Source organism: Eurytemora carolleeae, unplaced genomic scaffold, assembly GCF_000591075.1.
Source record: "Eurytemora carolleeae unplaced genomic scaffold, Eaff_2.0 scaffold72, whole genome shotgun sequence".
NCBI lineage: Eukaryota > Metazoa > Arthropoda > Copepoda > Calanoida > Temoridae > Eurytemora > Eurytemora carolleeae.
In genome coordinates, this window is record NW_019396031.1 from 120,459 (window position 1) to 138,090 (window position 17,632).

At 33.9% G+C, this 17,632-nt stretch overlaps 4 protein-coding genes across 4 annotated transcripts; 1 reads left to right on the top strand and 3 right to left on the bottom strand.

Annotated features, from left to right (window-relative positions):
- Positions 1-2,473: 2,473 nt before the first annotated feature.
- LOC111696930 (zinc finger protein 583) lies at positions 2,474-5,523 on the bottom strand. The gene is made up of 2 exons (XM_023466731.1): positions 5,454-5,523; positions 2,474-4,392 (listed from the first exon to the last, which is right to left on the bottom strand). Exon 2 carries the CDS (start codon positions 4,390-4,392, stop codon positions 2,521-2,523), a length of 1,872 nt encoding a protein of 623 aa, XP_023322499.1. The 5' UTR covers positions 5,454-5,523; the 3' UTR covers positions 2,474-2,520.
- A 2,442-nt stretch (positions 5,524-7,965) lies between these two features.
- On the bottom strand, positions 7,966-9,130 carry LOC111696934 (uncharacterized). The gene is made up of 3 exons (XM_023466746.1): positions 9,064-9,130; positions 8,211-8,379; positions 7,966-8,152 (listed from the first exon to the last, which is right to left on the bottom strand). The coding sequence occupies exons 1-3, from the start codon at positions 9,077-9,079 to the stop codon at positions 7,981-7,983; spliced, it is 357 nt and encodes a 118-aa protein (XP_023322514.1). The 5' UTR covers positions 9,080-9,130; the 3' UTR covers positions 7,966-7,980.
- A 101-nt stretch (positions 9,131-9,231) lies between these two features.
- LOC111696821 (gamma-aminobutyric acid receptor subunit delta) lies at positions 9,232-13,256 on the bottom strand. Its single transcript, XM_023466571.1, has 9 exons — positions 12,670-13,256; positions 12,255-12,310; positions 11,648-11,715; positions 11,262-11,402; positions 10,719-10,812; positions 10,549-10,652; positions 10,190-10,377; positions 9,829-9,884; positions 9,232-9,587 (listed from the first exon to the last, which is right to left on the bottom strand). Exons 1-9 carry the CDS (start codon positions 12,759-12,761, stop codon positions 9,406-9,408), a joined length of 981 nt encoding a protein of 326 aa, XP_023322339.1. The 5' UTR covers positions 12,762-13,256; the 3' UTR covers positions 9,232-9,405.
- Positions 13,257-13,875: 619 nt separating this feature from the next.
- On the top strand, positions 13,876-14,725 carry LOC111696557 (ring-infected erythrocyte surface antigen-like). Its single transcript, XM_023466193.1, has 2 exons — positions 13,876-13,882; positions 14,289-14,725. The coding sequence occupies exons 1-2, from the start codon at positions 13,876-13,878 to the stop codon at positions 14,723-14,725; spliced, it is 444 nt and encodes a 147-aa protein (XP_023321961.1).
- Positions 14,726-17,632: the final 2,907 nt, after the last annotated feature.

Below are 17,632 nucleotides of genomic sequence, written 5' to 3' on the forward strand. Positions count from 1 at the left end.
AATATATGTAGAATAAACTTCCTGTCGTGTGTGTACAACTGTAACTGTATCCGGGATAATTTACATTTTATCTCAATCTATTTCAGGGATACAGTAATACAGGGTGTATCTATCTATCTATCCTTCTTGTATAATACAGGGTGTATCTATCTATCTATCCATCTTGTATAGTACAGGGTTTATCCATCTATGTTTCTATCTTGTATAATACAGGGTGTATCTATCTATCTATCCATCTTGTATAATACAGGGTTTATCCATCTATGTATCTATCTTGTATAATACAGGGTGTATCTATGTATCTATCTATCCATCTTGTATAGTACAAGGTTTATCCATCTATGTATCTATCTTGTATAATACAGGGTGTATCTATCTATCTTTTTATCTTGTATAATACAGGGTGTATCTATCTATCTATCTATCTATCCATCTTGTATAGTACAGGGTGTATCTATCTATCTATCTATCCATCTTGTATAATACAGGGTGTATCTATCTATCTATCTTTCTTGCATAATACAGGGTGTATCTATCTATCTATCTACCTTGTATAATACAGGGTGTATCTATCTATCTTTCTATCTTGTATAATACAGGGTGTATCTATCTATCTATCTATCCATCTTGTATAGTACAGGGTGTATCTATCTATCTATCCATCTTGTATAATACAGGGTGTATCTATCTATCTATCTATCCATCTTGTATAATACAGGGTGTATCTATCTATCTATCCATCTTGTATAGTACAAGGTGTGTATCTATCTATCTATCTATCTTGTAAAGTACAGGGTGTATCTTTCTATCTATCTATACGAAAAATATATATCTTCCATAGCAAGTCTTGGGTGTATCCATCTATGGTCCATGGTACAGAGCGAATATATATATCTTTCCATTTAAAGTACATTACAGGGTTACCAACAAAAGATAAGACTTCAGGTCTTATTTATCAACCTCCAGGAGTCCAAAAAGCCTAAATAAAACTTTAAAACGGTATGAAAAGAGCCTCGTGTCTTTATTAAATTATGGTTCATTGTAGGCAAACCTTATCAAAGACCGTCATAAGATAAAGGCTAGAAAGCTTCACTATACAGTCTTCGCCTCTTATGATGTAGATTTTAAGAAAAATTGCAGAAATTTTTGTAAAAAATAGCAAAATAGTTAAAAGTATCTGTATTCTATAACCTTATTGGTAGTATTAAATTTTGAATTATATCCCTGAGAAACTTCTGTTTACATTCCTGAGAAAATACTGTTTACATCCCTGAGAAACTACTGTTTACATCCCTAAGTAACTACTGTTTACAGTCCTGATCCACAACTGTTTAAACCCCTGAAAAACTACTGTTTACATTTCTGAGAAACTACTGTTTACATTTCTGAGAAACTACTGTTTACATCCCTGAGAAACTACTGTTTACATCCCTGATAAATTAAAGTTTACATCCCTGATAAACTACTGTTTACACTCCTAGGCTCCTCTCGCCTCATTTGCATTGATAGTGGGGGATTTACTTCGTAACACCGTGAGCTGGGCTAATACATAGAAACGGTAGGATTACGACACGGAGTTAGAGAACAGGGAGAGAACTGTTTTTTAATTCATACTTTGAAACAAGATACGGAGATAGGAATATAAATATGTAAATATAAATCTACATATCTCAAAAGGTTTAGACATAAATTTAAAAGTATGAAACATCGAGGAGTTTAAATACCAGAGAGCCAAGTAAATTTACTTGTAGATACATGATAGTGGGATGGAGAAAACAAGAAAATCAGGCAGTATTTTGCTAAATAAAACTAACAGTGGATGTAATACATATTTACATATGTACTTACTACATATACTGAAGCATGGAAAGTCTTAAATCTCAAAAGTTTGAGATTTCTATGGGTTGAGTTTTGCTCCAGGCTGTTCCCGTGTCAGCTGTCAGTAAGAGCTGGAACTGACATCAAGTTTTGGTTTCGGTTTAGCTCCGCCGACAAGACGGATCAGTATCCTAGATAGGATGGATAATTGGGTGGAGTTAGACTCCATTATATACACCAATCATCTTCATTTTCCTATTAACTTTTTGTACATTCACTCCAATATATCAGGAGAGATACTCATTTTGGTTTGGAAATACACTTACAAAGTTTCTGCAAGGAACGATTAGACATAGACTAGACTTCCCATGTTCCAGGTCTTAACTTTTGAATATAGTGAAGAAAATGGAACGATATAAATGAAAAGTTAAAGGCATGGAAGATGTTCCAAGACTAAACCTTTTAAATGACCAATCAGAGAATATATGTAGAAAGAATATAATTTCATGGCAGGGAATCTTCAGTAAGGAAATAAATTGAAACGAAAAGACAAAAAAATAAGTATGTTTATTCCAAAAATGCATCGGTCAAAACTCTCATAATGATCTAAATATGTACATACATATTTACAATCTCGATCTAATTGTAACAAATATTGAACACAACGTAAAGAACAAGCTTTATTCAACAATTTCACGCATTTTACTGATATTCGAAGTTTGTGTGTATAGGCAGAGATCTGGGTTGGTAGTATGAATAATCATAATAGTTCTCATACTGAGTATATGCTTTCTTTTGATCCCGTCCTACACTGCAGTATGCTTCTCCGCTGAACTTACCACGGTGAAAATATTCTCCAGTCTCAACAAAACTAGTCTCACACTCACGGTTAAAGTTTGTGGAGTAGTTGAGAGGACTAGAGTAGGAGTACTGCTGGTTGTGTCTCTGGTAGAGAGGGTGGGAGGAGTAGGAGTAATCCTGTCCGGGAGGAGTGAGAGGAGGGGAGAGGGAGGGTTGACTGTACGGAGATTGTCGATCTGACATCACGCACTCGTCTTTGTTGGATTTAATAGTCTCTGACATAATAGTTCCCTGGGGTGTAGTTGACTCGTAACTTTTTAAAATGTTAAATGAAGGAAGAGAGTTTGAATGATGGTTATTGTAAATATTTTGTGTTTGAGAAACTGAGCTCTCTGTTAGAAGAGCATCTCCGTCCTGTAGAGGAGGAGAAGGAAGGGGTAGAGAGGACCCGGATACAAGAGATATTCCTCCTGGAATTGGAAGCTCTGAAGGGGAGGAATCAAGTTCTAACTCCGGGCTGGAGGATAGTAGGTGTTGATCCTTTAATCTTGTCGGATCAATTTTATGGATTGCTCTTTCATGGTTTCTCAGTGAGGTGTGTTTGACAGTGGCATAATCACACTTAGAACATCTGTAGGGTTTCAATCCATTGTGAACTGTTTTATGATAATTGAGTCCTGCTCTCTGACTAAATGATTTCTCACAAACATCACATTTATAAGGTTTGTCGCCAGAATGAACTCTCATGTGCGCTTTCATCGTTGAAGGCTCACGGAAACATTTTCCGCATGTTTCACAAACGTAAGGACGGATATCTCCGTGGATTCTCTGATGCGCGATCAAAGAAACTTTGTGACGAAAAAACTCACCACACTCGTCACACCTATGAGGTCTCTCTCCGGTATGCATGAGTGTATGGTTCTCTAGGTGCAGGCGGGTTTTAAAAGATTTATCACATTTAGAGCAGCTAAAGTTTCGAATATTCTTGTGAAAGGTGTTTATATGGGATTGAAGACGGCTCGGTTTTGGAAAACTCTTGTTGCAAAGTTCACATCGGATCTGGTATCCGATACCATGAGTTCTGAGATGGTACCGGAGAGAATACCGGTCTGCATACTTTTTGTTGCAAATGTAGCACTCTGGTTGCTTGTCACTATGCGTCTTATCATGAACCAGGTACGCTGATTTATTTGCAAACTTCTCCGGGCAAAAATCACAAGAAAACTTAAACAGTTTGTCATCCATGTCAGCTTCACTGTCTATATCGGGAAGGTTGGAATCTCTTGTTATATGAAGACGAAGATGGCGGCGAAGGTTTTGAACATTTGAGAATTTTTTCAAACACGTTAAACAAACCAAATCTTCAGAGTCTCCGGTATCCAACTGCTTCTCCGCTAGGGATAGACGGGTTCGAGCCAGGATGGTTTTCATCTCTCTTCTCTCCTTTTCGATCTGATCCTTTCGATCCTCTTCTGTATCCGACTCACTTAGCTCCGAGTCCCCGAGACAGTCATCAGAATATTTGTCGATTTTTGGAGTATCTATCACAATTTCTTTTGTTCTTTTCTTCCTTCTCTTCTTCCTCAGTTTCCTTAGTTTCCCTGTGGACTGGGACGGATTTGACTCCGGGTCGCTGTATGACTGTTGATTACGAGTCCTATACTCAGAGAGATGTTCCTTGACATGATTGATATAAAGTTCTCCGGTGGGTAGACAAACCTTACAGAATATACATCTATGATAAGCGTCTCCAGAGACATAGCTCTCCAACATCTGAAATAAAAAAGCTTTAAAAAGACTTAAAGATAAACATTAAAAATAATAAAGATTTGTATCGTCTTTATTTCAATGAAAAAAGTTTCAGATTTATGCATGATGACAAATCAAACAGATAGAATGATCCCTATAGTTTCAGTAAAAGTAAATATTTCCATTTATTGATAGCGCCGATTGAAAGATTCATATCTCTAATTGGATAATGAGATAGATAGAAAGATAGATGTTACTGCCATACTATTTCTATTGGTTCAGAATAGACAACAAACACATGACTGATTGGATCAGGTGCTAATGGACTTGGCATACAGGAGGGCATGATATAATTTTATTGTAAATCAGATATTTTATTACTTTGAGACTAATAACAACCATGGTGGGAGAATATTTTCAAGCACTTAATTGTAAACAGTTTCAAGTTTCAAAAGAATCGATTTTTTTGCACAAACTCTGATTTCCTTATCCCTACATCTTTGCACCCCAATGTACCACTTTAGTTTCAGTAGAAGTAAATATTTCCATTTACTGTGTACTGTTTAGTCCCGATGTAAGGATTCATCTCTAATTGGATATTGAGATAGATGATACTGTAATGCAACTTTTATTGGTTCAGAATAGACACCACACACATGACTTAACCCTGATTGGATCAGGTGCGCGCTGGAATCGACATACAAGTGTGGTCGTAGACTTTGGACTTTTAGCTATGAACTCTGCTAGATCAAATAATCTAAATTCAAAATATCAACGGTTTGCACCATCAGGTTGCAAAGATAAGAGGATTAGGATATTAGAGTTTGTGACAAAGACTCAATTCCTTTAATTTTATAATTAAAATCTTATATTTCTTTTTTTTAATTCACAAGATCGACGGAAGATTATGATGACATATAAAATATTTCATCTATAAATTTGTTTTAACTTGAAACCTGTAATTAGAATTTGTTTAATCAGCAGAAGAACAAAATGCCGTTTTATCAGTCTGTGCGAACACACAGTTAAAATAGTTTCGAATGAAATCTTAAATATTTAAAGTTATAATAACAAACTGTTTTTACCTTTACGTGATAGCTTTATTATTTAACTTTTGTTCAGACTCTTCTCTCCATCCTGGAGCTAAGTATCAGGTTGACTGAAGATATATCCGTCCCATCCTAGCGGCGCCTCCCGTTCTCTCGACCAATCAGAGCTCGTCATGCTCGGCACACGCAACCAATAGGAGATCCGGGAACTCCTGGTCGTGTGAAGTTCTCCTGGTTTTGTCAGGTTTAGTGTACTCTACATCATGTATTGTCTTTTATCCTCAAATATGAATATTCAAGCTAAAAAAATTTTCCTTTTAAAGGAAAACTTTTTCCATCTTCTTTGCATCTAAAGGTTTTCCATAAACTTGAAACAAACTAGCTTCGCTTTAGTTTATCACCTAGCTCAGTAGAATTTTATCAGGCTGATAATTATTTTAAAATATTTTTTGTATATATATGGGGGGGGGGGGTTAATGGTTGGAAATAGGGTAAAACCTACATCCAAAAAAGAAGAGATATTATAAAATACCAGGTTTTAAATCCGTAGTTTCTGCAGAAAATTCTAAAATAAAAACTGGAAATTACCAATTTTGTTTTCTCCCTTGTCAGAATTTGCTTTACAACTCAGTAGCCATTCCCCCAATCATAAAATCACAAATTTTAAATTGAATAAAAAGAGAATTTGTTGGACATAAACTTCGAACACAAGAATTTTGGCAAGAAGAGAAGAAAGAAAAATCTTGGGAATCTATATCCTTGATTGTTTTGTTACCTGCGTTACCTGGTTACGTATTTACAGATAAAGTAGTTAAAACAATGTAGAATAGGGGGGTATAGATACTGCATTTATCTTCAAGCTCTAGTGGCTGGTTGGAATAAATTTTGCTAATCCCGGAGAGAAAGGAAGTGAGTTTTTGTCACGAACTCAAATTTTCTAAACCTTATATCTTCGCAACCTGTTGGTGTAAACCTTCGATATTTCAAACTTAGACTATCTTATCTTAAATAATTTATAGTTTGAAATATCAAAGGTCTACGATACTTGGTTCAAAGATATAGGAATTAAAAAAGCAGAAAAATTTAATTTAATTTTTAAAGATTTTTAAAATATTGATGGTTTAATAGTTTATTTTTCGTTTTGGTCGGTTTAAAGAGTTATTCTTGGTAGTTGATTTAGATAAAAAGATGGATAGTTTAGTTATTCATTGTAGTTAGTATTGGTAGTTAGTATAGATAGATATACAGTTTAGTTATTCCTGGTAGTTAGTTTATATAAATATAAAGTTTAGATATTCCTGGTAGTTAGTTTAGATAGATATATAGTTTAGTTATTCCAGGTAGTTAGTTTAGATAAATATATAGTTTAGTTATTCCTGGTAGTTTAGTTTAGATAAAGATATAGTTTAGTTATTCTTGGTATTTAGTTTATATAAATATACAGTTTAGTTATTCCTGGTAGTTAGTTTAGATAGATATATAGTTTAGTTATTCCTGGTAGTTTAGTTTAGATAAATATATAGTTTAGTTATTCCTGGTATTTAGTTTATATAAATATACAGTTTTGTTATTCCTGGTAGATAGTTCAGATAATTAAATAGCTAGTTATTCCTGGTAGTTTAAATAAATAGATAGTTTAGCTATTTTTGTTAGTTAGTTTAGATAAATATATAGTTATTCCTAGTAGATAGTTCAGATAATTAAATAACTAGTTATTCCTGGTAGTTAGTTTAGATAAATGAATAGTTTAGCTATTCCTAGCAAATAGTTCAAATAATTAGATAGCTAGTTTTTCCTGATAGTTGTTTAGATAAATATATAGTTTAGTAATTCCTGGTAGTTAGTTTATATAAATATATAGTTTAGACATTCCTGGTAGTTAGTTTAGATAAATAGATAGTTTAGTTTTTACTGGTGGTTGGTTTAGATTAACAGATAGTTTAGTTATTCTTGTTAGTTAGTTTAGATAAATATATAGTTTAGTTATTCTTGTTAGTTAGCTTAGATAAACAGATAGTTTAGTTATTCCTGGTAGTTAGTTCAGATAAATATATAGTTTAGTAATTCTTGTTAGTTAGTTATTAGGGGTCACTTCACCCTTATTCAACCAGTTTTTAACACAAAATAAATGTCTAAAAATTCCTTTCGATAATATTTCAGAATTTAAATGAGATCTGAGTCACCACTAACTAGGTTGTGGCGGGGAACGTTTAGAAATTGAATTTAACCATTAAATTGGATTATCTTAGCTAATATTAAAACAGAATAGATTCCCTGTCACCGGGTCGATCTTTCCGCCGGTTATTTATTTGTATTTCTACTTTATATGGATCTTATTCCATCCTATTCCAATAGATGAGATATATTGGATTGCGTAGATCCCTTTATATTAAAGTTTCCTGGTGCCAGATGTGTTGGGAACCCTCTGGTTATCACGCGTATTTGTGGCCAGATTAACCACTAAACATCTGGACTCACATTCACAACTTTTTTGGGCAAAACTTCGAACTCTAATCAAAAATGAGTTTTGAAACATGTTTATTTAAAACTTAACTTTTTTATTTTAATGATTCAAACAAATCCCCCAATAAATGAAGTTAAAAAGTAAAAACATGGCGGGAAAAGCAATTATAAAAATGTTATCAATGTACGCATACTCGTGTTGGGTTTGCCAAGGGCCTCGAGATTTAGGGGGCTGAGCGCCAGTCTTAGAACTCGAACCTCCGGGGTTATGGCTGAAAAAAAAATTAAGTTCTTTATTTAAATAAATTATTGAAAGATCTAGGTTTCCACCTGATATCCTGATACTGCTCTACTGGGAGAAGGCCTAGGTTTGGGCTCCCTACTAGGACGGGTCCAACAAGAGCTCCGATAACAGATATTGTTAAACTAGGACGACTGCCCTGCTGATCAGGTACAATACCAATTTTCTTGAGTTTCTGATTCTTTATGAAGAGAATACCTTAAATAGATTACTTGGATGATTCAATTAGTTAACAATTAAAATTGTGTATCTCTATTCTTCAAACTGTACACATTACTGTGTAATTACTGTACTTCTTTACTCTCTACTCTCTACTCATATTCTCTTCTATCTTCTCTATATTCTTTTAATAATAACTTTTTACTTTGTTCTCAGTCCTTTGTCCTCTGTATTCTGTGCTCTGATCTCTGTACTCTGTCCTCTGTGCTCTGATCTCTGTACTCTGTCCTCTGTACTATGTCCTCTGCACTCTGTCCTCTGCACTCTGTCCTCTGTACTCTGTATTCTGTTCTCTGTACTCTGTAATCTGTCCTCTGTAATCTGTCCTCTGTAATCTGTCCGCTGTACTCTGTCCTCTATATTCTGTTATCTGTCCTGTGTACTGTGTACTTTTTTCTCTGTATTTTGTACTCTGTGTACTACAGTGCGAACTAAAAAAAACGTGGAATAGGAAGACGACATTAGCGCAATAATCAATGGTATTTGATGTTGTTAAAAAGTCAATAGCTTTATTAGTAACTTCTTAACTCACTTATCAAGTGGACGGTTCTGTTTACACTGAACAATTGCTGTGTCTCATGTTCATGGACTAGTTAAAGTAATAACTTGACTCTGAAAGTCGTCTTTCAATTCCAGAGTTTTCTGGTTCTCACTTAAGTTTACCTGAGTATCCACACATAGCTGCGAACACGAAGAATATGCAGATTAGCAGATATGCAACAAGAACATTCACACCATAAAATATATTGAAATCAGTAAATTTTAAATTAAATTCATCTAATAGAGTAAAAAGGGGTTAGTTTTAGTTCTTATCCTAAATCTAACCTCTGAGTTTGGTATCAATACTTATCCTAAATCTAAACTCTGAGTTTGGTATCAATACTTATCCTAAATCTAACCTCTGAGTTTGGTATCAATACTTATCCTGGATTTAAACTCTGAGTTTGGTATCAAAACTTATCCTGGATCTTACCTCTGAGTTTGGTATCAATACTTACCCTGGTTCTAACCTTTTAGTTTGGTTTCTAAACTTATCCTGGATCTAACCTCTGAGTTTGGTATCTGCCTGGTGACCGAGTTGAATATATTAATTAAAACCAGGAAGAGAGCAACTAGAAGATTCATCCGACCAGGGATAAGATCAGGAGGGATAAGAAAACTAGCCCAGGATACGAGAACAAACATTCCTTTATTATCAACAAAACATCTTTATTTATATTAACAGTTATATAAACAAAATTAAGTAATGGGTCCTTAAATTCAATTATAAGCCATTTAATCTTTTTCTGATTTTTGGCATTAGACAGTAAGTTTATAAAAATCAGTTCTTTAAATTTGGTTCAGAATATTCTTGGAAAAATGATCATAGACTTCATATAAGCATTAAAATAACATTATTTATCAATGTATTAAAGATTTTTTTTATTCCTGACGGAAGATAATAGTTGACAAGGAACTTGAATACTCTGCGCTTTATCTTTAACCTGGAGAAGAATTAGAAGATGAATAACAATACAGATAGAACACTAGATGTCATCTTTTCGAAATTTAGGGGTTTTTCGTTCACAATAACTCTGAGTTACGCGCATACTGCGTTGAATGACAAGACAGAGAGAGAGCATGTGCGTAACTCCTTTATTGTGGACGAAAAACCCCTAAATTTCGAAAAGACGACATCTAGTGTTCTATCTGTATTGTTATTAATCTATGTATATAGCCATAAACACATTATTCCAGGTTAGGTTAGGTGTAGTTAGATAGATATTCACTTGTTGTTTAACCAATATACCTGAACCCGGCGACTGAGTAGTTTCCTATATTTTTCCATACAAACAAATCGTCTGCTCCGCTGATAATATCCATCTTGGAGTAGTCGAGCAATGTGTTAGGACGGGTTTTATCCTGCTCCAGAGATGTTACGGAGAACAATAGTTTGGAAGTAGAATACTGATAGCTTCCGATCCGGAACATGCATTCCTCAATAATATAGTTTAAATGGTCTTAACTTTTTCAGTTGATAAATCGCATGTAACTTTTAAAGCAAATCCCCAATTGAAAATAATCAATTTTTGGCATAAAAGCAAGGATATGTCAATCTTCTACCATTATCTCCGATTGATTCATATTTATGCTTCATATGGATTGCACCTGTTTATCCAGAGGATAGAAATCGAACCTTGCTGGGCACCAGAGTGTAACGACGACCTCTTGTCTAAAGTAGATATCCTGACCGTTCACAACAAAAAGACGACCTATAGGGATATTATCAGTAAATCTTAATATTTGATTTTATTTAGTATAATTCGTGGATTTCCTACCTTTATGATCAGTTAGAACTCTGTTTATTCTTTCCATGTTGTAAACATAGATATCAGGAACCCACAGGTTTTCTATAAACTGGGTCTCTATGGCCTAAACTTTTTAATATAAGTTTACTTTAGAACAAGTGTTTTTTTAATATTGGAAAGATTAGCTATCTTTCCATCAATTTGTTTGGATCTAAAAACAGCTGAACGATGGACCATGAGTAAGGTTTGTGGAAGGTTAGAGTTTATGAATTTCGACATTTATTGTTATTGTTTTAAATAGCTTGTAAAAATTAACCTAGAGTAAGAACCTGAAAAATGTGGAATAGGAAGACGACATCAAAGTAATATTTAAGTGTTTTTTCATGCTGTTACAAAGCAATTATAGTTTACCAGTTACTTAATAAATCACGTATTTGTGAAATGTGTCTGTTCATTGACTATTTAAAATCATAACTAGAGTCTCAAAGTCGTATTCCTATTTCCGAGTTGTTGGTTCTTATGCACTGTGTGTCGGAAAAATTTAGATTTTTGTTCTTCATGATTAGTGGAGACCTGATACGGAGCTGTAGGAGAGGGAGGAGGTCCTTGTAGTCTCCACTCCCTCCAGTGAACTGCGAGGAACAAGGAGAAACTGACTGTAAACAGTTTATCGTCAAACTCTATAATCCTGATCTGATCCAACTCAATCTTTATCTAAATCATCAAAAATAAAAATGAATGACTAAAAGAATCTATAAATGAAAGTTCAATTTCAGGATGTCCGGTCTCCAATTTAAACATTAAACTATAAGTAAACCTAGCAGGTTTAAGTTCAGTATAGTTTCTCTCCTCAAGTCATGTAGGTTCAAAATCAGGATATCCTTCCTTGCAATATTTAATCAAATTTCTTTCTCTTTCTTCTTTAAGATTTATACAAAAAGGTTTCCTTATACTTGAACCTGTAATGGTTGAGGAGAGAGGGTTGGTGGATCAAGAGAACTGTATCCGGGAGGAAGACAGTAGGATCCTAAATATATCATAGGGTGGACTAATTATCCGATCTTCTTGGCTCCGTCCCATAATAAATATTGGTTTCTCTCAGTAGAGATTAGTACCAGGATACACTAAGCAATACGGAACCATGGAAGGATGTATTAACAAGATTATTCAAATCAATTATAGACATAAACACATTATTCTGAGATTTTAGATTAAGCAAAATATTATTCTTAGAATCTAGATTATAAACAACATTATTCTTATATTCTAGATTAAGCAAAATATTATTCTTAGATTCTAGATTATATACAACATTATTCTTATATTCTAGATTATACACAACATTCTTAGATTTTAGATTATGCGCAAGATGATCTTTGGTTTGCTCTGAGCTTGAATCCTTGTATAACATTATTTCTTCTTCACTAACATAAGAGTTGCTTGTACAACATTAAACCCCGTTATGTACAATTATATACTGACCTGTACAAGATTAAACCCCCTTATGTACAATTATATACTGACCTGTACAAGATTAAACCCCCTTATGTACAATTATATACTGACCTGTACATATTGATCTGTTCGTGATTGAAGGTTTAGCTTCTGGCGCGGTTAATATCCTTAAACAAAACCTTCATTCTGCGTGAACTTAAATAGAATTTTTTTAATTTGATCTTTAAAGCATTATTTCTTGAGCTTCCTTTCTTTCTTACACTATCCACTCTCATACCTTTCACTTTTATACCTTTCAGTCTTATATCTTTCACTCAAAAGCCTTTAACTCTGATATCTTCCACTCATACACCTTTCAATCTCATTCCTTTCACTTTGATACCTTTCACTATTACTACTCTCACTTTCATACTTTACACACAAACCTTTCACTCCCGTAAATTTTAGCCCAATCCCTTTCACTTCATTAGTTTCAATCTAAGTCTTGACATTAATAAAACTATTCTATTTAAAAAATTTCAAGCACCTGGGAGTAGCTCCTTTAAGAGATGATGAACTGGTTGCTCCTAAAGCTTGTTGTATGAGGAACCAGGATATTAAACCGACCAGGACAGGCATTGTTTAACTCCAGGTTAAGATTGTGATTGACTGAGGAGATTACTCCCGTTGCAAAAAAACACCTGCTTTAAGTTAAAGTAAATTGATTCTCTCAGAGATTCCAAAAATAGAAGAAGTTTTCTCCGTCCCTGATACTAAAATTGATTTATGTAAACTCTGAACAAGTTTTAGGATTTTAATTCCTAGAATATTATGAAGTTTTTCTTCAACTCAGTTTACACAGCGTCTCATCAAATCACGCCAGGAAGCTATTTCAGATCTTTTTGAAAACTTATTTTTTCAGCAGCTCAGTCTAATCTTGTTTTACTGTGCATCCAGGAAACCTTAAACCCTGGAAAGTTGTTCAAATCACGATCCGTTTGTTTAATGTTGTCCGTTTCTCTCTCAATATTAAACAATTCTATTTATTCACAATTTCCTTCCTTTTTAACTTCAAATGTTAATTAATTTTTCTCCAAAAAAAAACTACTGCCAGAGCTTTTCTTGGACACTTTAGTCCCTTCCCCTCTTGCTGATACATTCATGTTGATTTTCAAAAAGCTTTAAATTGCACGTGGTGCAGGGTAGTATTTAATGATCGATAGATAGATAGATAGATACGAGCTGATAGATAGATAGAACGGAGCTGATAGAAATATAGATACGAGCTGATATAGATAGGAGCTGATAGTTAGAAAGATAGTGAAATGTAAAGAAAGGGAACTTTACACTGACCGATGAAAATTGTTTCTAATTGAAAATTCAATTTGACATTCCTAAACTGAAAAAAAGAATTTGGCAAATTGAAAGGAGGAGAAGGGTGGGATGGGAGCAGGACTGCTCCAGGCTCAGCTCTACTAACGAACTCATTTAGACTGACCAGGTCTAATTATTCAGTAAATAGAGGGGCGGAGCAGGGCTATTATGTTTACATTTTAACTGTATTGGGGTCTAGAGGTATTTCCAATAATAGAAAACTATCCTTAGCTCAATAGAACCCTACTCCCGGCTCACAAACCATTATTTCTTTTCAATTATCAAGGGTTTCCGGGACAGAAACATCAAGGGTTTATCAAGGGTTTCCGGGACAGAAACATCAAGGGTTTATCAAGGGTTTCCGGGACAGAAACATCCTATGAGAAGTAGGACGAAGTGAAGTGAAGAGAAACAAATAATATTTTAAAAGGAACTGTTAACTTGCCACAAACTCTGAATTTATAATCCTGATTTATTTGCAACCTGATGGCATTAACCTTTCACATTTGAATTATGATAGATCCAATAGTCAAAGTTTACACCATCAGGTTTTAAGGATATATAAAGTATATAAATTAAAGAGTTTGAGACATGAATTATTTATTACAACTTGGTCCGTAGGACTAATCTGGAGATAAAAATCAGCAGGAACAATCAATTGAAACCCTGAGAAGTGGGTACAACAAATCAAAACTATCACTAATATAGCATTAATATACAGTTTTTATTTTAATTTTGATGTAGAAGATGATTCAGATAATGGTGAAGCAAATGATTAAGAGAATTATGTAGAGGGTGATGAGGAGAATGATGAAAAGGATGATGAAGAGAATGATGAAGAGAATGATGAAGAGGATGATGAAGAGAATGATGAAGAGAATGATGAAGAGAAGGATGAAGAGAATGATGAAAAGAATGATGAAAAGAATGATGAAGAGAATGATGAAGAGGATGATGTAGAGAATGATGAAGAGAATGGTAAAGAGAATGTTGAAGAGGATGATGTAGAGAATGATGAAGAGAATGGTAAAGAGAATGATGAAGAGAATGGTAAAGAGAATGATGAAGAAAATGGTAAAGAGAATGGTAAAGAGAATGGTAAAGAGAATGGTAAAGAGAATGGTAAGGAGAATGGTAAAGAGAATGGTAAAGAGAATGATGAAGAGGATGGTGTAGAGAATGATGAAGAGAATGATGAAGAGGATGATGAAGCGAATGATGAAGAGTAGGATGAAGAGAATGATGAAAAGAATGATGAAAAAGATGATGAAGAGAATGATGAAGAGAATGGTAAAGAGAATGATGATGAAAAAAAAGAGAAAAACGACGAACAGAATGACGTAATGAACAATAAAAATAATGAAAAGAATGACAAAGAAAATAGTGAAAATGTGAAGTTACATTGTTAAGAATGTAACCTATATTTATAAGAATAAACCGGTTTAGCAAATATATTCAAATATCAATATTTATTCAGATGAGACTAGCGTAGCGAACTATTCAGCTTGTTTTATGGTTGGCTCAGAGCTTCCTTATCTAAATAAATGTTTGTCTAGAATTCTCCCCCCTCCTCCTCCTCCTTCTCCTCATTTCTCCCTTTGCTCCCAGTTGTGAGTCTGCAAGCTTGGTTAGGTTAAGTAACCGTGGAGAATCCTTCTCCTGAGCTGAGTCTCTGGATCAATACTCTCTCCGTCCTATCTAAACATCTCAACTTTAGAATTTCATTCTTTAAACCCCCGCCGCTGAAATATTGGGCGCTATTCTTACCTTATTCTTTGTCATCTTTATCCGATATACACCGAGTCCAAATACCTAAACTCATTTTACATGATTTTTGAATTTCAAACTGTTTATATGTTTGTTGGACTGTTCTTATTATACTTATTTTCGTGGTTTCATCAATTCGATTCATCTTTATCTTTCATAATTAATGTTGAATCATTTATAAACTCATGGTTCGATTACTCAGCCTGCAGGATTTGAAGGTAGGTTCGTGTGAGTGTGTTTTCTCAATGTGTTGTATATATTATCAGGTAGGTGAGCAGTCCTGCTGGGAATGATAAATTCTCCTCCCCTCGATGATCCATCGATAAGAACCATTCCAGGCTTCACAGGTCCATAGCCTTCAATATTTAACACTCACTTTATAATTAATTCTCCATATATGTTTCCCTGTACGTCAATTTTCCCCCTGGTTTCAAACTGACCCGGAGAAGGTTTGGTTTTGACTCCGTGTCCCCTTGAAGATACGGATGATGATAAAGTTGAATTTTTCCTAAAGTCTTTGTATTGTTCCCTGCTGGTGTGTTGACTGGTTGGGTAATATATTCAGCAGGCCAACATTTAATAGGTTTCATCCATACACAGATACAACCAGGCCCCTGCACACTGTACTACAGCTTTCTCCTCTTCAGATTAAACAATATGTAGATTGTACAGCAATGTTTTATGTACTATGTTGTACTCACTGAAAACTTCGGTACATTGGAAGTACCGGGCTGACTTTCAGACAGACTTTAGACGGGAAAACGGGACGGTACACCGTTGGATAACTATGTTTCATGTTCTATGCTGTGCTTACTGATAACTCTGGTTCATTAGAAGTACCGGTCTAGCTTTCAAGCAGCTAGAGAAAGCTATATAGTATTGGTAAAGACTTTAGATGGGGAAACGGGACGGTATAGTCAGGATTCATCTTCTTCTACTACTGTTACTAACTAACTACTTCAACATTATAATCAGGATTCATCTTCTTCTACTACTGTTACTAACTACTTCAAAGTTCAACATTATAGTCAGGATTCATCTTCTTCTACTACTGTTACTAACTAACTACTTGGTATAATCAGGATTCATCTTCTTCTACTACTGTTACTAACTAACTACTTCAACATTATAATCAGGATTCATCTTCTTCTACTACTGTTACTAACTAACTACTTCAACATTGCACTGTACTACAAGATGAGACAGATAAGAAATGATTTGTAAGATCTGGTTACTCCACATAATCTCTACTACTGGCGCATTTTGACTTCTTGTGACGCAATTAATGTGCAGTATTCTATATTTATATATATATAATTTCTTTGCTTCTCTAACATCAAATATATATATATATATATTATATATTATATAATTCTATTTAACGGTTATCTGTCATTAAAATTATTGTTCAGAACTGAAAAAAGTTTATACAAACTGTAAACAAATAAAGAAAGATAATTTTTTAAGTATTTACTACTTTGTCTAAATTTTAAATTCTAAATCAACTTGATTGAATTTTTATGTAACAGCAGCAAATCCAACGTTTGAATACTTAATAGACATGAAGGATGGATTTCAACATTGCTGGTTCACGAAATTCAAAACCATTAATTTTTTTCTAGATACATGTTAAAGAAACTGAGTTCTTGCCGTAAACTCAAATTTTCTAATCTATATATCTCTGCAGCTATATAATGTAAATCTTTGATATTTCAAACTCTGATTATTTGATCTAAAAGACTTCACAGTTTGAAATATCTGAGGTCTACGACATTGGGTTGTAAGTATAAAGGGATTAGAAAATCAATTCCAATCTATCTATATAAAAATTTTCATTTTTATTATAAACACAAATTCACATAATATAGTTTTTCGTCCCACCCCTCCAGTGCTCCGTTTTACACATATTGATCATAAATAATATAATTTTGTTAGTTTTTTTATCCAATTTCCCATTTTTGTTTCCAATTCCCCATTTTTTATCCAATTCCCCATTTATATCCAATTCCCTGATCTCTCCAAAATATTATGTAAAGTATGTAACAATGCTCGTGGCGTGAAATGGAACTCTCTCTCTCTCAAAAACGAATATTATTTTAACATCTTCGGTCGTCGAAGTTTAAAAGTTTTTTTTCCTGACACTGAAGCAACTGATCAATCGTTTAAAATTCGAATTTTCAAATCATAAATATTTGCAGCCTTATTTGGTTGACCTTTTTTAATTTCTATTGTGAATTAAGTTCAAATTGGCAAAGTTTTAGGATCAGGTTGTATTTAGAAAATTAATGGTTGTAACGAGAAATCAGTTCCTTTAATTTGAATTGCAGGATGTAAATGTATAAATTGAATCGGACTGTAGAACGGGTATC

What these genes read in the sequence shown, in the direction of transcription:
- LOC111696821 (XM_023466571.1), bottom strand. Translation starts at nt 12,761, where the DNA reads ATGCCTGTCCTGGTCGGTTTAATATCCTGGTTCCTCATACAACAAGCT. An exon ending in TCTATCCTCTGGATAAACAG is followed by an intron (nt 10,378 to 10,548) that starts GTGCAATCCATA and finishes TATATTATTGAG; the next exon opens with GAATGCATGTTCCGGATCGG. An exon ending in CAACTATTATCTTCCGTCAG is followed by an intron (nt 9,588 to 9,828) that starts GAATAAAAAAAA and finishes TTGATAATAAAG; the next exon opens with GAATGTTTGTTCTCGTATCC.
- LOC111696934 (XM_023466746.1), bottom strand. An exon ending in GAGCAGTATCAGGATATCAG is followed by an intron (nt 8,153 to 8,210) that starts GTGGAAACCTAG and finishes TTTTTTTTTCAG; the next exon opens with CCATAACCCCGGAGGTTCGA.
- LOC111696930 (XM_023466731.1), bottom strand. Translation starts at nt 4,392, where the DNA reads ATGTTGGAGAGCTATGTCTCTGGAGACGCTTATCATAGATGTATATTC.